This window comes from Microtus oregoni, unplaced genomic scaffold, assembly GCF_018167655.1.
Source record: "Microtus oregoni isolate MIOR12 unplaced genomic scaffold, Mior012 000047F_ref0000412, whole genome shotgun sequence".
Classification (NCBI taxonomy): domain Eukaryota; kingdom Metazoa; phylum Chordata; class Mammalia; order Rodentia; family Cricetidae; genus Microtus; species Microtus oregoni.
The window spans coordinates 13,486,450-13,509,466 of record NW_024543221.1 but is presented as its reverse complement, the minus strand read 5'-3'; the positions used below and the strand labels follow the sequence as shown (position 1 = coordinate 13,509,466).

The 23,017-nt window shown below is 39.1% G+C and overlaps 1 protein-coding gene across 1 annotated transcript in view; it reads left to right on the top strand.

The window, feature by feature from the left end:
• Positions 1-22,383, top strand: part of Cenpf (centromere protein F) — a 46,000-nt gene extending 23,617 nt beyond the window's left edge. The window contains exons 11-18 of the mRNA XM_041635443.1: positions 1,995-2,130; positions 3,873-7,249; positions 8,856-11,690; positions 12,596-12,748; positions 13,138-13,297; positions 14,499-14,969; positions 16,476-16,657; positions 21,586-22,383. Of these exons, the coding sequence (XP_041491377.1) occupies positions 1,995-2,130; positions 3,873-7,249; positions 8,856-11,690; positions 12,596-12,748; positions 13,138-13,297; positions 14,499-14,969; positions 16,476-16,657; positions 21,586-21,786 (7,515 nt within the window). The 3' untranslated portion in view covers positions 21,787-22,383. The remainder of the gene's footprint in view (positions 1-1,994; positions 2,131-3,872; positions 7,250-8,855; positions 11,691-12,595; positions 12,749-13,137; positions 13,298-14,498; positions 14,970-16,475; positions 16,658-21,585) is intronic.
• The last annotated feature ends 634 nt before the right edge of the window (positions 22,384-23,017 follow it).

Here is a 23,017-nt window from a genome sequence, read left to right as displayed (position 1 = left end):
ACTAATAACAGTGCCCCAATTACACTTGTCAAATGCTTCGAGTGTTCTATCTTTCACATCTGTGATCTCATTAGATGAGTGATTATCCTCAGCCTGAAGAACAAACAAGTGATTATATTTCTGTATATTTATTAATGCTAATTTTAATCAGTTACATTGTTTCACCTTCATGATTATTTCTTGCAAGCTTGAGTACTTACTAGTATGCAGGTTAACCTCTCAGTCTTGATCTATTGCAGCTGCTCTTTTGTTTTCAATGATATCTTAATTGCATAGTCAGTTTCCTAGTATAAGCAGGACAGGATCAGAACACAGTAGACAGTGCAATACTGACAACAGGCTCTGTCTCATTTTAATGATGAAGCGAATGTATATACATGAACACAGCAGCTGCCAGCAAGTTTTCAAGTACTTTCTAGTAGCCAGATTCTCCCTCTTCTTGAATTTGGCTTTGTTACATGGGTACCCATCTGCTGGTAGTAACCAGACTGATAATTGAAGGCAGCCTTCCAACATAGCATTGCCAGGGCCATCTGTTTTCCAACAGTGCAGTAGGGGTTTGGAGGATGAGTCTTAATTGTTTCTTTAAGATTCCAAAAATGTCTTACTACTTCTCAGAAGGGTAATTTTGAAATGTAATTAAAAAAAAAGCCTTATGATTTCTTTCATTCCCTAAGATATGTAGTTCTTAGTTTGTAGTGATATGCCAGTTCTTGAGGGTACAGTTTAATATAGGTAGATATAAGGCATATAAAAAATTAGTCAGAATTTCAAGTGCCTTCCCAGTGTTCCGGAGGCAGAAGCAGGTAGATCTTTGGAGTGTGAGGCCAGTCTGGTCTACACAATGAGACTGTATCCAAAACAAACAAACAAACAAACAAAAATACCAAAAGGGCTGGAGAGATGGCTCAGTGAGTAAAGTTACTTAGGGGGCCAAACTTGAAGTCCTCAGTTCCATTCCTGCAATCCACATGGTGGATGGAATAAGAGAACTAGCTCCCTGAAGTTGTCCTCTGTTGTCCACATATGTGCCATAGCATATTCCGCCTCTCTAGTGTATGCACACACACTAATAAATAATAATAATTTGAGAAACTAAAGGCAACAAGTCTTTACTGGAATGTTTTTACTCCATGTTGTATCAGTTTTAGGTTGTTAAGGAGGAGCAGTGGTGTTTCCATTTGGTGTCTACATTTGTCTGGTGTAGGTTATGATTTCTCAACATAGTGGAATGAAACTACTTTTATGTATCTATTACTTTGCTGCACAACCTTGTGTGGATGCATATTTAATCATGGATCCAAAGAACCTGTGAATGCTCAGGTTCCTTCATCCATTATGAATTCTGTGCTAGCCTGTGATGTGATATATAGATTACTCACTTTCTAGTAGTTAGCTTGTTAGGCGTGTACTGAGTGACTAGGACCACACCTTACTCCATGGAGGGTAATTTTGATGGCGGCAGAGACCTCTATTTTATTTATATATGCATTTTTCATAGCACATATTCCAGTACACATACATGACCATTGTAAACTTTGCTGATGAAAGCATTTCCTGAAGGAAATTTCATCTATAAGAACACTCTTATGATAGTATTCCTTAAGCTGGTTTTGCTGTGATAAACAAAAATTTGATCCTGGAGCATTATGATTCAGTATCATATCATCTCATCTCTTTGCAAAGATATTTTGACTAATCAGGTTTGATAGGAATCTGCAGAACTTTTGTCTTTGATCTTATAAAAAGGCCTTTTCTTCGAAACTAGAAAGTTTGAAGAAACATATTTCCTGAAGATACAAGATAAATCTTAGGTTCAGAATCAGCTTTTATGATGTAAGTTTATTCAAATAAGATAAGCACTTTCATTAGATACTAGAAGGGAAAGTGTATTCTTGACTGAGATATAGACAGGTCTGTGAAGTACCTTTATCGAGGCAGAAGTTGTGACTTGCCTGCACATTTGTTTAGATTAAAACAAACTGTGTTTTTAGGAAATGAAGAAGGAAAACAGTCTCATTAGGAGTCAGTCTGAGCAAAGGGCCAGAGAAGTCTGCCACCTGGAGGAAGAACTTGGTAAAGTCAAAGTGTGTTTGAGCCAGAGCCAGAATTTTGCAGAAGAGATGAGAGGTAAGTTCAGTAATGTTAGTGTTCTATACATTTTTTTTTTTACATTTACTTATTTTGTGTGTGTATGTGTGTGTAGGTCAGAAGGCAGTTTGATGTAAAGAACTCTTCCTTTCACCATATGACTCTTAGGTGTCAAGCTCAGGTATCAGGCTAGGCACCAAGTACCTTTACCCACTGAGCCATCTCAGCAGTCCAGAATTCTGTTGTCTTATTCCCATGAGGAAAGGTTGATGACATTAGTCAATTGGAAAACTCTGTGCTTTCTATATTCATCCCCAAAATGTTTGATGTTTTCCAGCATGATAGTTGAACTTTTAAAAGTTGGAGCTCATTGAGTCCCAAAATGCATAGTTTTTACTACTTTGAAATCAGAAGGATAAGCATTGTTACACAGTACGATATTGGCAGTGTTTTATCACTGTAGCCATTCGTATGTCTTAAGTGTGTTCAGTGCATACAGACCACTGTTCACTCATTAATGTCTCTTAGAAATGGAAAATCCTCTATTAAATGTATGTGTTCCTCTCCCTTAATGCCCATTGTATTTTGATAATTTACTTGACTGAATGGCTTTATTTCCTGGGTTTACAGCCAAAGTGTTATGTTGTACATAGCAAATGAATCTACCATTTGTGCATATTAATTTATAGCATATTTTTTACATAAAATTTTCTTGAGATATTTGAATGAAGAATTTATCTTTAACCTGTTGTTCTGAATGTGTGTGACACTGTTATAGTTTTGCTTTGTTTTCTTTTTTAATTTTCATTTTGTTTAGATTGGGTTTGATTACAGGCTGGGGTCAAGTAATCCTCCTGCCTCAGTTTCCCAAGTATCTAGAAATGAATCCCTGGGGCTGTTTTCCCTTTTCTGTGGCAGCTGGTAGAATTATCAGTCTAAAGCTTTTTAAAGGAAAAAAAATGTAAGAATGAGTTATGACTCATTTTTCAAGATTATCAAAAGTGTCATTGTTTGAGGCCCTCAAATGCAAAGTAGAAGGAAAAGACATGCCTTTGGGGTGCTGTCTATGTAAGTCTTCAACTCTCATTGGGTAGGTTTGAAATTAAGGGATTAGAAATAAGTATAGTTTTTCACTTACTATTATATTATGTTACATATTATATTATTTACTATAAAGGCTTTCAATTATTTCCTCTTTACCCCAGGCCTTTTAGTCACTGCTAGGTGAAAATATTGCCAGGTTGGGGAGGGGGGCTGTCAGCATGACTAAAATAAGGTCGTGATAGGAGCTTCCAAATGAATCAATCTCAGCTCCTTTTTCTACACTTTTTACTAAGGAAGAATTGGAATGTGGGTGGCATTCCTGCTAACAAATAACATACATTTTTAAAAAAGAAATAATTCTAAATACTCTGTAAACTTCCTTGTTCTTTTTACATCATTTTTATTAAGCTATGAAGATTATTAGATACATTACAATACTAAAATTGCTGTTTTTTTCTATGTCTTTATATAAACTTAGGTAATAGGATTTCTAGGTGAATTACTTTCAAGGGCTACATCATTAGTGTCAAATTTTACAGGACTTGAGAGTCTATTAATCTCATTGCTTTTTTCTTTTTTAGTTTAGATTTTAAAATTTTATAAGTCATAGACTAGATATGCTAGGTAACTTCTTTCCCATTGAGTTACACCCTCATGCTATAGAGTATAAAGTTCTTATAAAGTAGGTATTTGTTGTAAACACTGATAACTTTTTGTTCATTTGTTTGTTTTAATAGCTAAGAATACCTCTCAGGAAATTTTGTTAATAGATCTCCAGGAAAAACTAAACCAACAAGAAAACTCGCTAACTTTAGAGAAATTAAAGCTTACCTTAGCTGATCTGGAAGCCCAACGAGACTGTTCTCAAGACCTGCTGAAGAAAAGGGAACATCACATTGAACAACTGAATGATAAGTTAAATAAAATAGAGAAGGAGTTTGAAGCTTTGCTGAGTGCTTTGGAGTTAAAAAAGAAAGAGTGTGAAGAATTGAAAGAAGAGAAAACTCAGTTTTCTTGTTGGAAAAGTGAAAATGAAAAACTTATCTATCAGGTAGAATCAGAAAACGAAAGCTTGCAGAGTAAAATCAAGCACTTAGATACCAGCCTCAAGACACAACAAATAAAATGTCATGACTACAATGAAAAAGTAAGAACACTGGAGATGGAAAGAGAAAATCTTAATGTGGAGATTAGAAACCTCCGCAGTATTATAGACAGTAAGGTGGTTGAGATTGAGTCACAGAAACAAGCCTATTTGGAACTGCAGCAGAAAGCTGAGTTCTCAGATCAGAAGCATCAGAAAGAAGTAGAAAATATGTGCTTGAAAGCTAATGAGCTCACTGGGCAAATTGAAGATTTGGAACATAAGCTTCAGTTACTGTCAAGTGAAGTAGTGACCAAAGACCAGCAGTACCAAGACCTGCATACTGAGTATGAAGCATTGAAGGATTTGCTCAAATCAGGAGGTTCTCTGATGACAAATGAAGGTAATCGGAGAAGTTCTTTGGCTTTTGAACAGCAGCCTGCAGTTAGTGATTCCTTTGCAAATCTAATGGGGGAACAAGGAAGCATGCATTCAGAAAGGAATGACTGCTTTGTAGATGGGGACCAAACTGTAGAAAATGTAGCTGTCTTAAAAAATAGAGTCATTTCGCTTGAAAGTTCCCTGAAATCTCAAACCCAGATGAACTCAGATCTGCACAAGCGGTGTGAAGAGTTGCTACAAATCAAAGGAGAAATAGAAGAAAACCTCATTAAAGTGGAACAGATTCATCAAAATTTTGTGGATGAAACAAACCAGTGCATTGGTAAATTGCAGGAAGACTCTGTAGCTCATCAGAATATTGTTGCTGAAACTTTAGCAACCCTTGAGAGCAAGGAAAAAGAGTTGGAACTTTTGAAAGAAAAATTAGAGGCTGAGCAAAGAGAGATTCAAGAATTAAAGAAGTGTAACTGCCTTCTTGAAGACACTCTGAAGGAGCTACAACTTTTATCTGAAACCTTAAGCTCAGAGAAGAAGGAAATGAGTAACATCATCTCATTAAGTAAAAAAGACATTGAAGAGCTAACCCAAGCAAATGGGGTTCTCAAGGAAGCTAATGAGGCCTTATGGCAGGAGAAAATGAATTTACTCGAGAAACATGAGAAGATTTCAAGCTGTATAGCAGAACAAGAGAGAAGCATTTCAGAGTTGTCTGATCAGTACAAGCAAGAAAGACTTCTGTTATTACAACGATGTGAAGAAACAGAAACTGTGTTGGAGGATCTCAGGACTAACTATAAAACAGCACAAGAAAACAATGCTAAGTTAGAATGCTTACTCAGTGAACGCACTGCTGTTTGTGAGAATAGGAAAGTTGAACTGGAGCAGCTGAAGGAAGCATTTGCAAAGGAACAACAAGATTTCTTAACAAAATTATCTTTCAGTGAAGATCAAAACAGGAAATTGATGCTGGAATTGGAGGTAGAGCAACAAGCTGTGAGGTCTGAGGCCACAGTCACCAAAAACTATTCTAAGAGTGAGGCTGATAGCTTAAGGCAGGAGAGCTCGACTTTAAAGGAAGAACAAAATAAGAAGCAAAAGGAAGTTAATGACTTACCACATGAGAGTGAGCAACTGATGCAGTTAACTCAGACTAAACCTGAACATTATCTTGAAGTAGAATCAGTTGAGAACTCTATAAAAGTAACAGAAGATGAGATATATAAGTGTCGTTCCCAGTATCAGATGGATATTGACACTAAAGTCATTTCTCCAGACAATTATAAGGCACAGTTGGTACGCCTTGAAGCTTTGATTAGAGTTATGGAAGTAAAGCTTGACCAAAGTGAGGAGGAGAAAAAAACCCTGTATCAGGAATTGCAGACAATTAGAGGAGAAGTGGGAACTGTGAGTTCACAGGACACTCAGTCACACGAAAGGAAAGACTGTGAAATAGAAGCAGAAGAAAAGTATGTGTCTGTGCTCCATGAGTTGTCCTCAAGTCAAAATGAGAATGCACGCTTGCAGTGCTCTCTACAGACAGCACTGGATAAACTGAATGAGCTAGGGGAAATGTGCCAAGTACTGAAGGTTGAGAAGTTACAACTCCAGTCTGAGCTGAATGACTCACGGTCAGAGTGTATCACAGCTACTAGTCAAATGGCAGCAAAGGTTGAGAAGCTAGTGAATGAAGTGAAAATGCTAACCCATCAAGATGTTCTTCCACAGAGTGAGCTTAGGGAAGATGTGTCAGATGGTCTTTGTGATAAACAAAGCAATGTGTCTATGGTCTTGACTCCTTTAGACAGTAGCAGTTTCTGTGAGCAAATAACATTGTCAGACAAAGAAGTTCGAGTGCATTTTGCTGAGTTACAGGAGAAATTTTCCTGTTTACAAAGTGAACACAAAATTTTACATGATCAGCATTGTGAGGTGAGCTGTAAGATGTCAGAGCTGTGTTCCTATGTTGACACATTAAAAGCTGAAAATTCTGTGTTGTCAATGAATCTGAGAAACATGCAGGATGACTTGGTAAAGGAAAGGAAACCTGGTGCTGAGGATGGACATACATTGTCACTGTCATTCTGTGGGACAGACAGCCCAAGTCTGACACATTTTGGAGAAGCTGCTTTTTACAAAAATGTTTTAGAACAAACTGGAGACACGTCTCTTCTAAGTTTAGAAGGGAATACTTCAGCAAACCCTTGCAATGTAGATGAAGTGTCTTACAGCAGTCTAGAGGAAGAGAATCTGACCGAAAAAGAAATCCCAGCTACCTCTGTGAGGACTGTTGAGGAACTTGAAACCCTATGTCAGATGTACTTGCAATCCCTCAAGGATCTAGAAGAGAAAATCGAGAGTCAAGAGATTATAAAAAATAAAGAAATTGAAGAGCTTGAGCAGTTACTAAGCTCTGAAAGGAAAGAGCTCGGCTGCCTTAGGAAGCAGTATTTGTCAGAAAAGGAGCAGTGGCAGCAGAAGCTGACAAGTGTGACCTTAGAAATGGAGTCCAAGTTGGCAGAAGAAAAGCAGCAGACGAAGAATCTGTCCCTCGAGCTTGAGGTAGCGCGCCTTCAGTTGCAAGAGCTGGACTTAAGCTCAAGATCTTTGCTTGGGAGTGACATGGAAAATGTAAGTACCTGGGATAGACATGTTGTTTCTCTGTGTGCATGCCTAGTTAAACACTTAGTAAATTCTTACTGGGTTGAGATAAATATGAAATCAAGATTGGAGGATTCTTGAGTTTCAAGGAAATGAATGAAAAACTTACCAAAAATTTTCCAGAGCCAACCAGGACTCAAAACACGAGGAAACTTTATTTGAGGAATAAATGCCCATCATGATTTAAATATTCTCTTATGAAAAATCACTAAATTTTTTTTTTTTAAGACAGGGTTTCTTTGTGTGGTTTTGGAGCCTCTTTTGGAACTCACTCACAGACATCCACCTGCCTCTGCCTCCCAAGTGCTGGGATTAAAGTTGTGTGTCACCATAGCCCAGCATTTTTGAAGTCTGAATTGAAGTCTTCAGAATGTATACTGTCCTTAGTCACTGTTTATTGCTATCAGACTCCATGACCACAGCAACTCTTGCAAAAAAAAATATATATATTAGGACTGGCTTACAGTTTAGAGGTTTAAATTCATTATCAGCATAGCAGGATGCATGGAGGCACACAGGCAGACATGGTACTGGAGAGGTCTATATCCAGATTGGCTGGCAACAGGAAGAGAGCGACACTGGGCCTGGCTTGAGCATTTGAAACCCCAAAACTCATGCCCAGTGACACACTTCCTCTAACAAGGCCACACCCAATCCCTGTCAAGTAGCAACACTCACTAATGACTAAGCATTCAAATATATGAGCCTGTGGGGACCATTCCTATTCAAACCACCACATATACTTTTACTAATTAATGAGGCACTTTTAAATATTCTGAACATTGAGTGATGTGTTCAAGTAGTTTAGTCTCATGTCTTTCAGAGTGTTTTAAATGTTGTAACATCAGTTGTTAAGTGAGATATAAGAAATTATTTGAATGTTAATTTTCTAGCAGCTTTTAGTAGTATCAGTTATTTAAAGAAAATTATTTTTTAATTCCTTGTGGTTTGTCTTTTCTAGTTGACTAGCTTAAGTACTAATGCTGTACAGTTCGAGTTTCACTCTACTTCTGTGAGGTAAAGGTCATAGGTCATATTGTGGTGGCAGTAGCAATAATCATATCATAGCACCTCTTTTTGTAGGTAAATTGAGACAAAACATGTACCTTTTCCAAGAAAGTCCGACTAGGATGAGGTCTTCGGACTGAGAATCTCCTCATAAACACTTACTGCTTTTCTTAGTAAAGAACATGAGTATTGAAGATGACACTAACCATTTTATCTGAAGTTTGTTAATCTCTTATTTGGTAATCACAAAGATATGCTACTCCTTTAATCTGCCTAAACAATTGCAAGCTGTGAAAGAAAGATGCGATTTTCATGTTAGATATAGTTGAAATAAATATCCTTATGTTAAATATCTTACCCAGTGCTTTGCACATAGGTAGAACCCATTGAATATTTGTGTTAACTATCTGAACAGAGAACAGGATAGAATTGAGAGCTCTTCTGTTTAGAGGGGTGTGTTTAGCAGCACCCATATGGGCAGTTTCTGTAAAGTAATAGTTAAACCACTGATTCCATTTTGATTCTTCTGAAAAATAAAATGCTTTCTTGGTTTACATTATGTTTACAGGCTGTTCGAGTCCAAAATGATAGTTATGATATAAAAGAATCAGAAGTATATGTTTCAGAGACCACAGAGAAAATACCAAAGCAGGACACTGATGAGACTTGTGATAAAGATATTCAGCAGGACCTTTGTCTAGAAACTTCAGTCACTGAGACCGAGACAGCCAGGCTCATGGGAGCAAGATGTGAAGAGCAGTCTCCAGAGACCAATTGTGAGGCACCAGTAGAGAAGAAAACCCAGGACTGTCCAGAATGCGTACCTCAGTTGTTTTCTAGTCCTAATGTATTGGTACCCATGGATGTTCTGGAAGATCAGGGATCTATCCAGACTCTCCATTTGCAGAAAGACACATCAAATGAGAAATTAAGGTTACTTCCTGTAGTAGACGACTGGGACAAAAAAGTTGAAAGTTTATTGAATGAAATAAAAGAGGCAGATTCAAAACTCAATTTACAGGAAGTACAGCTAAAGATCAAGATTGAAACATGCATGCAATTGGAAAAAATAGTCAAGGACCTCAAGAAAGAAAAATCTGACTTAAGTGAAAAATTGGGATTCCTTCCTTGTAACCAGGAGGTACGTCAGAGAGTAGAAAGTTCAGAAGACCATGGTTTTGACTTAGAATCGGGAACAAATGAGTTAAGTGACACTATTAAAGATAATACAGCCAACATAGAAGATGATTGGAAGGAAAAGTTTTTTGATGTGGAAAAGGAACTGACCAGGATCAAGTCTGAGAAAGCTAATATTGAACATCTCATCCTCTCTGTGGAAGCTGATTTAGAGGCGGTTCAAGCAGAGAAGCTGTGTTTAGCAAGAGACACTGAGAGTAAGCAGAAGGTTATTGTTGACCTCAAGGAGGAGCTTTTTGTAGTCATTAGTGAGAGAAACAGGCTTCGTGGAGAATTAGACACTGTGTCAAAAGAAAAAGAAGCACTTGGTCAGACATCTAAACAGATGAAAGAGAAAATAGAAGAGCTGGAGTCTCACCAAAGTGAGAAACTCCGTCACATTGAGGTGGTAGAGGCTGAGGTCAAAGACAAAGCAGAACTCCTTCAGACTTTGTCCTTTAATGTGAGTGAGCTAACAAGGGACAAAGCTCATCTCCAGGAGCAGCTGCAGAATTTGCAGAATGACTCACAGGAATTATCTTTGACAGTAGGTGAGCTGGAAATTCATATTGGAGAGCTGAAAAAAGAGAAAGAATCACTGGTCAAGGAGTCTCAGAACTTCCAGGCACAGCTGACTGAGTCAGAATGTGAAAGGCGGAACATCTCCAAGGCCTTGGAGGTAGCACTCATGGAGAAAGGTGAGTTTGCAGTGCGGCTGAGCTCAACCCAAGAGGAGGTGCATCAGTTGAGACGAGGCATCGAGAAACTGAGTGTGCGCATCAAGGCAGATGAAAAGAAGTACTTAAGTACGGAGGAGAAACTGAAGGAAAGTCAGCGTGAAAATGACTCATTGAAAGATAAAGTGGAGAATCTGGAGAGGGAATTGGAAATGTCGGAAGAAAACCACGAGCTGGTGATTCTTGATGCTGAGAATTCTAAAGCAGAGGTGGAGACCCTCAAGGCACAAGTGGATGAAATGACCAAAAACCTGAGAGTTTTTGAATTAGACCTTGTCACAGTTAGGTCTGAAAAAGAAAATCTGACCAGGCAACTACAGGAGACACAACATCAAGTGTCAGATCTGGATGAATTGTGCTCTTCCTTTAGAAGTCTGTTGGAAGAAAAGGAGCAGGCAAGAGTACAGATGGAAAAAGACTCTAAATCTACAGTGCTGATGCTTCGGACACAATTAAAGGAGTTCAGTGAGGAAGTAGCAGCCTTGTGTAATGATCAGGAAATTTTGGAGACCCAAGAACACAGTCTAGACCAGCCAGAAGAAGAAATGCACCGCTTGAAGAGCAGCATTCAGAAGCTTAAAGTTCACATAGATGCTGATGAAAAGAAGCAGCACAACCTCCTCGGACAACTGAAGGAAAGTAAGCATTATGCAGACTTGCTTAAGGATAGAGTTGAGAACCTTGAACAAGAATTGCAGCTCTCAGAGGAAAAGAAAGAGCATGTGACTCTTGAAGCTGAGAATGCCAAAGCAGAGATACAGACTTTAAAATCAGAAATACAAGGAATGGCTCAAAACATCCAAGATTTGGAGTTAGACCTTACTAATACAAGGTCAGAAAATGAAGATCTTATGACAGAATTAAAACAGGAACAAAAGCGAGTTTCTGAATTAGAAACAATAAATTCTTCGATTGAAAACTTAATGAAAGAAAAAGAGCAAGAAAAGGTACAGATGAAAGAGGAATCCAAAATAGCAGTAGAGATGCTTCAAACTCAATTGCAAGAACTAAATGAGACAATGATTTCCTTGTGCAATGCCCAAGAGGCTTATAAGACCAAAGAACAGAACCTGAGTGGTCAAATAAAAACTCTTGAACTTGAGAAGGCCCAGTTGCTACAGGACATTGGCGAGACCAAGAATAAATACATTGTTTTGCAGTCTTCTGTAAATGTCCTCTCTCAAGAAGTAAAAGCTGGCAAAGAGAAGCTAGAAAAGAAGGAGGGAGAGGTCAGGACACTGGAAGATCAACTTAAAGGTCAAGAGCAGCTTGCATGTAAACTTTCCCAGTTGGAAGGAGAGCAGCAACTCTGGCAGAAACAGAAACTAGAACTGGGAAATCTGAATGTGGAGCTGGAGCATAAGGTCCAAGTACTGCAATCCAAAAACACCGCTTTGCAGAGCACCTTTGAAGCCCTGCAGAATTCTCACAAGCATTTAGAAAGTGAGGTTGGATTGTTGAAGATGCAGAAAGTATCACTTATCCAAAGAGTAAGTGCCCTGATTTATTTCCATGTAGAAAGGAGGGAGGGACTTCCAGATGGTTCTGTGACTTTGTGTTTATAGTGTCTTGACTACAGGAACATTGAGTCAGCTCAAGCAGCAGTGATTGCCCTGATGTACTTGTAAGAGACATTTTGTGTGTGAGTGTATGTGTATGAATTGGATTAGGTTTTTGATGGGATCGCTTCATGGAAATCTTGGGGTCCTTATCTGTAGTTCGGGTTCCCTGAGATGGAAACATTCCCCTATCAAGCTGAGAACCACTGTGACAAGAGTAACAGATAATGATTAGGGTCTGAAGGCAGACCCTGCCCTTTGCACCTTAAGGAGAAAGAATACCTAAAGATATTTATGTAGTTAGGACTAGTGGAACATTCATGGCTCCTAGGGTGTGGCTTGAGAAAAATCAGCCTGATCAAGAAAGGGATTCCTTTGAATTAAATTTTTTTTCAACATTCAAAGGAATGTCCAGAAAATTAAGTCTATCACAACTATATTTTTCAGGATTTGTATTTTTATAACTTTAATCCTTGGCATGTTTTATTGGATTAGAGTAGCATGTTGCGATTAGTAGAGCGCTAAGAGCAGATAAGAATCTAAGGTACTAAATACAAAAAACTAAGGCACTCTCTCAAAACATTGATGATCCTAATTCAAATTGAAGCCTTTGTAAAGGGTCTTGAGAGTTAGAAATATTATCTGCTTTCTTTTCTTACTGCTGTTTTAAATCTGTGCCGAAAAGAAATGGAAACTCACTAGTAGGTTTTGAGAAAACCAAGTGAGTGGATTAGTAGGGCGATTCAGCCAGGTCCATTTTCTTAAACTGTGTGTTGTAACAGTGTTTATTCACAGCAGACCACCCAGAGCAGGTACTAATGAATATTAAATTCCAGGTCAACACAATGACTGGAAAGGAAGCGGAGCTACAGAGGGAGCTGCATGAAATGGTACACAAAACAACAAGGCAGAAAGAAGAATTCAATAAAGAGAAAAACAGGCTAACTCAAGAATTAAAAATACCAATGGAAGAACTAAAGAACCTCAAAGTAAGAGTCCTCATGACAGACTTGTTATGCTCTGCTAATTTGGCATGCCTACTTGTTGGTTGTCTTTGTAAGGCATTCTGCAGTGAGTCAAACTTTGTTTCAGGTTTTGAAACCCAAGCTTAGTGCTCAGATTTGTAGTGATATTTACTATTTAACACTGTCATCAGCCTAGGAGTCATGTGATGCTGGAAAAATCCCAAGCCTACACTGGCCATCAGGGAGACTCCAGCAGCTGAATAGAGAAGGTGTTTGCTTTATGAATTTTGAGATGTTATATTTTAAACATAACTCTACTGTCTGCTGCTTTAATGTGTTTTAGTTGTTTTTTCTATATACTTGTAAAATGAAATTCAAGGTTTTAAATGAAATTACATGTGCTTTATTTATAGGTAGAGCATCATAAATATGTGAATCAGCTTGAGAAGGAATTTCAGCGTGCTCAGGGGAAAATAAAATTGTTGCTCAAATCCTGTAAACAGCTGGAAGGAGAAAAGAAGATGTTGCAGAAAGAAATCTACCAACTTGAAGCTGCCCAGAAGCAGAAAACTGGTGGGTACTAGCTGGGGCATATTGGTTACCAGAGGCTGTCTTGTGGGAGTCAGCACTTATGGGGGAAAACCTGAATTGATGTGGGATTTCCCTTTGTATACTGTGAATATCATTGACCAATTTAAAGGAACTGCTTTGGGCCTATAGCAGAGCTCTAGGGTAACAGAGCTAGGTGGGGAAAACTAAACTGAATGTTGGGAGAAGGAAGGCGGAGAGAGGAGAAGCCATGGAGCCCTGCTGGGCAGAACTTTACCTGGTAAGCCACAGCCACATGGTGATACACAGATTAATAGAGATGTGTTAAATTAATATGTAAGAGTTAGCCAATAAGAAGCTAGAGCTAATAGGCCAAGCAGTGATTTAAATAATACAGTTTCTGTCTGGTTATTTTGATTCTCGGCAACTGGGACAAACAAGCCCTCCTTGGAATACTGAATGGTACCTTTGGTACATACCTCTTTCTAATGGGTATCCATAAAGAATATGCCCTTCGGGACTGTTTGAGTAGTTCTGTTCTTTTCCTTTCCTTCCCTTCCCTTCTTCCTTTCCTTTTCTTTTTTCCTTTTCTCCTTCCTTCCTTCCTTGCTCTTGGTAATTAAATATGCCACGTTATCCACCCACACAGTCTGCTTTCTTTATGGATAGCCAGTGGTTGGTATGTGTGGGAGGCTTCTAGACAGAGTGTGATTGGAGTATGTTTTGGAATCTGGGAGTTTTCCTCCTAAATTGATCGCCACCCCTGGTGTCTAGAATCTGACAGAGGCCCCTGCCTTGATGTGGTTCTTCTACATTTGTACCTCCTAGTCCCTGTATTCTCTCAAAATGTTGTTATAGCCTAAAGGGACTTGCATTTTCACAGGCTGGCACTTGTCCCCAAAACCATACAATATAGACATTACGATCATTATTGAATTATATCGCGTATTCAGTTGTGATAGAAAGAATGGGTGGGAAAAGGGGAGATATAAGAAGTTAATTTGCTTGATCTCTTTTAACTAATTCTATAAGGGGGTTTAAGTTTTGATGGGTTTTATTCAACCTTATCTACTAGATTGTGCTTCATAGTCTTCAGATAGTAACAAATGTTGGTTCTTAACTCCTGGAAAAGTTCAAAGAACAGGCTTAAAGGCTGGGAATGGTCTATAATAGTAACTGGGAGCAGCAGCAAGTTGCATGTGATGTGTCACTTTGTTTTCCACAGATTCTGTTGTGGGTGATAATGTAGCTAAATTAATGACTGAAAATAAAGAGCTGAAAGAGACACTTGAAGAAAAAATCAAGGAGGCAGATAAGTACTTGGATAAATACTGTTCCCTGCTTATCAGCCATGAGGAGTTAGAGAAAGCCAAGGAGATACTAGAAATACAAGTTGCTCGTCTGAATTCACAGCAATCCAAACGACATCTCCACAATTCTCCTTTGCTGGATTCTTCAGTTTCAGTGTCTCCCACTACTTCTGTGAGTAAGAAGACAACATCTGGCCAAAATAAAACTTCAGGCAAGAGGCACAGGTCCAGCGGAATCTGTGAGAATGGTTGTGGGGCAACACCCTGTACGCCAGAGACATTTTCTAAAAGAAGCAGGAAAGCAGTCAATAGTAGTGTTCACCCTGCTGAGGACAAGGAAGAGCCTAAGTTTGAGTTGGAGGGACTACCAGATGTCGTAAAAAAAGGTATGTATAGTTGACAGACAGAGTCACGGCTGTGGGTGTAGACCGTGTGCTTAGCTTGCTTGTGGCCCTTTATTCAATTCCTAGCATTAAAACACAAAAGTTTGAAATTTCACATAAAAATCGGTATGTGGAAAGATAGAAACTTTTACTTTTTAGATTTTCCAATTATCGTATAATAGTCCTAACTGCCTGGAGAGACTAGTCCATTTTTAAATTGATGATAAAATAAGTGTCTAAAATTAACATACAACATTATACAACTAAGAGACCAACACTACAAAAAGAGCTGGTAGATTTGAAAAATGACTGCTAAAAATCTGTTTGAAATTCTTTTTATAATCACCTTTTTCTTTCTTGAGTTGTGAGCTGGACAAGTGGGCTGGTTGACACTGACTGGAAGTAAGAGTTAAGACTTCTCATAACTATGTAATAATTATTGCAGTCTCTAAGACATAAGCAGATTTTCCTTCCTATTATTTCTGTCTTTATTTTTAATTCTCTTTGATACTTTAAGACAGAATCTTACTGTGTAGTCCAGGCTGGTCTTGATCTTGAAGCATTTCTGTCTTAGCCTCTTTGTGCTAAGATTATAGGCAGGTGCCATCATACCCAGCTTCAGTCATTTAGTTATAAGAAAAAAAAATCAGCCAGGTGATGGTGGTGCATGCCTTTAATCTCAGCACTAAGGAGACAGAAACAGGTGGATCTTTGTGAGTTCAAGGATTGTCTACAGAGCAAGTTCCAGGACAGCCAGGGCTATACTGAGAAACCCTCTCTCTAAATAAATAAATAAACAAACAAACAAACAAATAAATAAATACACACATAGCAGGTTGGATCTTTTGTCCTACTCATTGACAGCAAAACTGTTTGGAGGAGTTATATTCTGGTAACCGTGATTCCAAAGTATTTAGCTAACTCACTCTCTTGTAGACGTATTCGTAAGAGATTAAGAGTATTGCCTGTAGTCAGATCTGAATGCCTCTGTGGAGGGCCCTGTGATAGTCTTTGTGGCTAGCCTTCTCTTGTCACCATTCAGATCACTTCCTTTCCTGGAAGGAGACAGCAGAGTGAGCAAATACAAAGACACTCTTAGAAGTGAGCCCTAAAGTCACTGTCAGTTTACATCCTAGTTCAATTGTATTAAATGTCCTGCCTATCTTAAAAAGTGCAAGATAATGCAACCATGTAGAAGAAGCAAGATTTCTGTTTTTAAAAAATGAGGTTCTCCCTGATCCTTTTTCCCATCATGATGTATTTTAAATCTTTTATCTCTCTAGTTAGGATTAACCTGTTAATTTCCTAGTTCATTTGATGACCACCAAGGCAATTATGTAGTTTAATACATTGTTTTCTATGACTGAACAGAAACTATGTTTTCTAGTTATTTTTACCATTATTGAAACTTGGTACATAAAAAAGCACCTGAATTCCCATTGCTAGCACAGCTAAAACAGAAAGTCCCTAGTGAATGCCATTTCTGACAAGCAACTCTTTTGCCCTTAGGGTTTGCTGACATTCCTACAGGAAAGACAAGTCCATATATCCTGCGGAGAACAACCATGGCAACCAGAACCAGTCCCCGCCTTGCTGCACAGAAGTTAGTGGGATCTTCCCCAACACTTTTGAGCAAAGAAAACATTGCAGAATCCTCAAAACCAACAGCTGGTGGCAGCAGATCACAAAAGGTAATCTGTGAATGTCGTTTCCTGCCTGCCATCCTGGAAATCTGTTAGATGGCCCAGGGCTGGCTGCTGCAGTGTGAGCCGGAGTGAGCAAGTCCAAGGATATACATCCTCTACCCAAAGGCTGCTTGTACATAGCTTCCTAGAAAGCGGTGCTATTACAGGAAGCTCAGTACATTTCTAAGTTTCAAGCATGGCTTAAATAGTTGTAAGAGGTTGTTTCCCTTTGGGCCATAGCGTTGGCCATTTTGGATTTCTCACTCTATTTATCTTCCTTTCCGGAACATCAAAGCTTCTGGTTCTCTGTGACCTTTCTTCTCTACATTGTACAAAAGGTGGAGAGTATTTACTCAGCTGGTTTGTATTCCTGATACTGTAATTCACGCTAGCAGCTCTGTTTCTGCACACAAGTACATGTGTTTTACCTTCTTTTTAAATCCCAGGCTTGGCTTGAACTCCTGATCTCTCTGCCTTCACCTCCTGAGTGCTGGTATTACAGATGTGCACCACAGCTCCCTGCTGGTGCTTTGTGCACACTAACTACACTTATGTTACTTAACTCAGTTATACTTGCTGATCTCCTACACTGGTGTGGTAAAAGAAAGGAGGTGACATTCCTGAAAGATTCAAACCTCCCCAGGCTCACACGCTCTTTTACAACTCGTTTGTATTTCTCAAACTGGCAGCCATGGAAATATTCTTTGCAATTTCTAAAGTAACTTCAGGAAGTTTTAAAATTTTGTGATGTTATCTTGCTTACTTGTCAGAATTTAAGTATGTAGTTGGATAATCTTCAACTAGCAAAAACAAAAAACAAACCCCAAAGTTTTCATAAATGTGTTGAGTGATAGTTGTTAGCACAAAATCTAGAAACACTGGTGATTAGTTGTATCAAGACAGCAACACATTGCAAATTGGTTTGTTTTGATTGATGTGCAGATGCTGTATATAGTTAAGCCTTGTCATATTTTTCTGATAGCTATAAGTGAAAGTTAATTTAACAGTGAGGAAGGGTGTAGGAGGAGGGCCTGCTTGTTCTTCCTGGCTGCCCGGCTAGCTTAGCCCCAAAATAACCACACAGAAACTGTATTAATTAAAACACTGTTTGGCCCATTAGCTCTAGCTTCTTATTGGCTAACTCTTATATTAATTTAACCCATTTCTATTAATCTGTGTATCACCACGTGGCTGTGGCTTACCCGCAAAGATTCTAACCAGCTTCCGTCTCAGGTGGAGGATCCATGGATCTCTCTGACTCTACTTTCTTCCTCTCAGAATTCAGCTCAGTCTTCTTTGCCTACCTAAATTCTGCCCTGTCAGGCCAAGGCAGTTTCTTTATTCATTAACCAATACAAACAACACACAGAGGGGACTCCCACATCAGAAGGGTCTTCATATTTCCATACACTGGGGATGGAGCTGTCCACTCTTTTTTTTTTTTTTTTTTTTTTGAGCTGTCCACTCTTGATGCTAGAAGTAGTATATCATCCTGTGCAGTTTTCTCCTTCCCTTCAATTAATGTCTCTGTTTCCCTCTCTGTCCCTTATAGTCAACTGTTGGCCCTGTCAACAGTACTGGAGTTCAGTAAAGTAGACCCTGACTTCCCTGACTGATAAGGAAAGCTCTGTGAAGTAGAAGGTTCCCTGAAGGAGTGAAGCTGGGAACCTTGACTAGAGCTGTTGGCCATGGGATAGCCACAAGGGAATCAGGTTTAGAATCTGGTATAGACTGCCATTTTCTACACAGGTGATAAGGAGCTCCCCTCACCCCTCAGTTTAAAAAAAAAAAATTTCGACTCCTTCCTTTCTGAGACTTATGTGATACAGATGTTTTGTATGTTAGGCTCCCCTACCACAGGAAACCAGGCACTAAGCTTATATCTGGACTCCGTTGTCTGTTTGTAGCACTTGCTCAAATGTCTGTCTTCTGATTTACAGTATGGAACTAGTTATATCTGGTTTGTCTTTGTCATCATGTCCAGCAAAAAGTCTTGACATCTAGCAAATGTTTGTGGAATGCATGGAGCTGTGAATATTATCTTGAAGTGACTTTAGTAATGTGATTTTTATAAAGATAGGAAACTGTCCTGTGAAGTCACCACAGGGCCTTTTCTTTTTTTCTTTTTTTTTTTCCTTTAGAGGAATTGATGGTAAAAGCAGTTTGCATGTGGTGTTCAGATTTATTACCTAGGAGAAGAGTTTTGCACACTAGGGGGCCTGCACTCTACACTGCTGTGGAGCCTGCTGGTACTGGGCAGTAACCATGGTTTCCTGCAGATTTGTGTTCTCTGCATTAGCTACATGCAGTCTAGTTGGCACCAGCAGTTATGAATTACAAAGCAGTTTTGTGCACTTGAAGAATGGCAGGGGTCCTCTTGAAAAGAGGGTCTAGGAGACTTTATGATTAGAGTCACATTTTAAAAACACAGCCTAGTCATTTTCACTTTAAGTCAGCATTTTCTGAGATGCTCTGTAAAAAGTACTTTCAAGTATGTTTCATCATTTAGTTTAAAAAGTACAGAACAAGATTTTCTTTACTAAAGCAGGTGCTTTGACACTCAAAATTGTAAATTCTCACCTAAGGTCAGAGCTGAGTTCAAGGTATTGAAAAAATGGGTAAGATGCATTGGGTGTATTGTTCTGTTCATTAAGTCTTTGAGATGAGGAAGCCCAGGAAACCCTAGTCTGCTGGAAACAAAGGAGCTGCTGTTTATAGGCTTGGTTCCCTGATTGGTTCTGCTTGGTGGGCTGGCCACTAGAAATTTTAAGGCTCACATGGATGGTAGTGATGCCTTGAGCATAGGGTCAGTTAACAGCTCTTTGAAGACATTGCATCCCCACCCCTACCTCCATCCGCTGCTATAGTAGGGTTCATTTCTATCAAGCCACCTATATCTCTATTCTCTCCCTGTTCTGGCTGCAGACTTTGCTGGTGAGATGGGTAGTAGCACTGTCTGAGAGATTCAGGGCCTTGCTTGGCTTTGAACCATTCAGAAAGCAGATGTCTACATGAGCACCACACTCACACTGTACTCACAGAGTGTCACTGACTCAGTTCCATGTCACAAAAGCCAAGGAACGCACTGTAGTCACTTCCTTAGTTCCTTATCTCTGTGAGCCCTCATTCTCCCTCGTTTTCTCTGTCGCTGAGTGAACCTAAACACTTGTGACTAATAGATTCCAGGGACACCCTTGTCTTGGTCTCACTGCTTTTTATAAAAAGGAAAAAGAAGGATAGTTCCAATAGAACTTTCCCTTCAACTTTTCACACGTGGTAATTTTCCACCAGCTCCTGGTCTTAGGCTGCTGATTTGTCCATGTCCTGTGTACCTGATCTGAGATAGAAACAGGATTTCTAATTCACTGTTTTTTTTGTAATGCAAAGTATTCCGACTGCCCTTTAAAGTCACGTGCTTCTTGTAGAGGAAATATAAATGGAAAAACAACCTCCATTCTTTTTTCCTATTTCAAAATAGTACCTGAAAGTCTTTCTTAGGGAGTGTCTGTCATATAGTTATTTTGGGGAAACTGCACTAAAGACCTATCTGTACTTGCAAAATAGCCATTCTTTTAAAATTTTTTATTTATTATCTTTTTCTTTTTGGAGGATGAGGAGTAGTACTGGATAGAATTGAACATAGGACTTTGTGCATTTAGGCAAATTCTCTACCACTGAGCTCTATCCCCAACCCTCCTTTTAATTTTTAAGACAGTGTCTAGCTAAGTTACCTGGCTGTCCTGAATCTACTCTTTAGCAAGTTCAAACAGGTCTTGAAAATTGCTTATCCTCTTCCCTTAGCCTCCTGAGTATCTAGGTTGGCAGGCTTCACTAGGCCCATTAGGTGACTGGCTGGTTTTTGTTGTCAATTTTTTTTTAAAATTTATTTATTTATTATGTATACAGTGTTCTGTCTGTTTGTATGCTTGCTGGACATGAAGAGGGCACCAGACCTCATATTACAGATGGTTGTGAGCCACCATGTGGTTGCTGGGAATTGAACTCAGGACCTCTGGAAGAACAGTCAGTGCTCTTAACCTCTGAGCCATCTCTCCAGCCCCTTTTGTTGTCAATTTTGTTTTGTTTTTAGCTGCATCTCACTGTTGTGCAGGCTAGTCTTGAACTGATCTCAAGTCTTTTCACCTTGCTGGTCCATTCTTCTGAAGATCTTGTATATGAAACTTCCATTCTTGCTTTTAACTTTTTACCTTGCTTTTTTGTACTTCCTTGTCACTTTATTTTGGGGCAGGGTCTTTTTTTTGGTCTGGAGCTCGCCAAGTAAAATAAGCTGTTGAGCCAGCAGTCCCTAGAGCACTGTCATGCCTTTAATCCCAGCCCTAGAAAGGAATATAAGACAGGAGGAGACAGCTCTCACACAGTCTCATTCTGAGATTCCTGGAGGCAGGCTCACCATTTTAGGCTGGGGTAGAGGTAAGAGCCAGTGGCTGGCCCTTTTGCTTTTCTGACCTTCAGGTTGAACCCCAATATTTGTCTCTTTATTAATCATGCTATACCACACTTGCTTGGGAGCAGGGCTCTGGTTGTCACTGGTGTCAAGAGAAGCTTAGGACTTGTTAGAAAGGGGTATTTTAGCTCCTTTTAGGTGACTTCTGCTTTCTAGGAGGAAGACAGTTTCATCTCTTGGGAGTGGGAATGTGACCAGGACTGATGGTACAGACCTCCAAGTCTACCAGCGAGGAAGGCTGAGGCAGGAGGATCACAAGTTCAAGGTCCCTCTGGGCTATAGAATGAGTTTATGGCTAGTCTGGGCAACTAAGTGACCCTCTATTTCAAATCCAAAGTAAAAATTATATATGCCACTTGCATGGCATATATAATGTCCTTGGTTCAGTCTCCAGTAGAACAAAAAAAATGACAACCACTGAAAAATGTGAATGTGATTTTGAACCTCTAACAAATTGTGTATGTTGCAGGTCAAGGTTGTTCAGCAGAGCTCGGTGGAGTCACACACTGCCTTCCCAGAACGCCCACAGAAGTCTCTCACAGCCAGTAATGTTCCTGGGAAAAACTCTGCAGAGAGCCCCAGGGAGGGCCTGAGGGTCAAGCGGGTCAACCCTGCCTCTAGCCCAGCTGCTGGGGCTGACCCAACAAACGAGAACTGCCGTGTACAGTGAGATGTCAGGGTTCCAGAAGGTGTCAGTCAAACCATTCTTCCTGTGGGGACCTGACTTGAGCTAAGAGCACTTTGTCATGGGAGAATAGACCGTTATGGTCTATGTGTGGCCTTGAGGTCTCTGAATGTAAGATGGGAAAAGTCTGGAAGCACCTATTACATAGTCTTTGTTCTTAACCACGGCTGTAAATAATAGTGTATAGAGCTTGAGAATTTGCTACAGTTAAATAGAAAGCACCACAATGATTTGTATGTGTGAATTTTACACTTAGAAAACCCTGCAGTGATTTGATTTAGGATCTTCCATGTAAAGTGTAAAATAGTTGTAGATAAGAATTTTGCTGAGTAAAATGAGAAGAACCTATGTGAATGTGGTATGCTCATTCTTTCAGTGTGTTTTATAACCTCCTGCTCATTTAACCTGTAATGTGTGGGGGGCATTGGGAGTGTGTCTTTATTTCTAGTTAGTCTAATTGTTGCAGACACCTTAGAAGTGTGGTATAGATCATGTTTATATTCACTGTGTTTTTCTTATTAAAGTCATCATAGTTCTTTTGGTATACATTGCTGTATCTAGTGATATATTAAAATATGTTCTCAGAAAAACCTTTTCGTAAAAATTATTTCCTAAGTATAAAAGCATTGTGACTTGTGGCACCATGTCATATTAAGATATTTGAATGATTGGCACATATCTTTGAATGCATGATACCAGTATGCTTATTGGACATGAAACATACTTTGAAATGTTGGTCATACAAGTGGTATGAGAATATGGATGTGTCCAACTGTCTGATACCCTGTGCTCCTTAAATCACATCAGCAAAGGTACAAGAGTGGAATGTTTCCATCCATTTGTTGAAAAGTTGGAGGTATTTGACCCACATCAGATAAAATCTTTGACTAAGCCTCTTTGCCTTTGAATAAGAGTAAAAAGGTTTTCAGGATTTAAATTAGTAGATAATTTGTTCTTGACTTTCAGTTCAGATTGCTTCAAAGTCATTTTAGATTTTAATAATGTCTCTAACAAGTAGTTCCATGTAGACTGACTTTTCTTTCCCACCTGCCAGTTTCCAAATAACTGATACGGAAACTTAATATTAATTATAAATACTGGACTGATAGCTCTGGCTTATTACTAATTAGTTTTCATAATTTAAATTAACCCATTTCTATTAATAACTGACAGGGAGATTTAATTATAAATGCTCAGCCGATAGCTCAGGCTTATT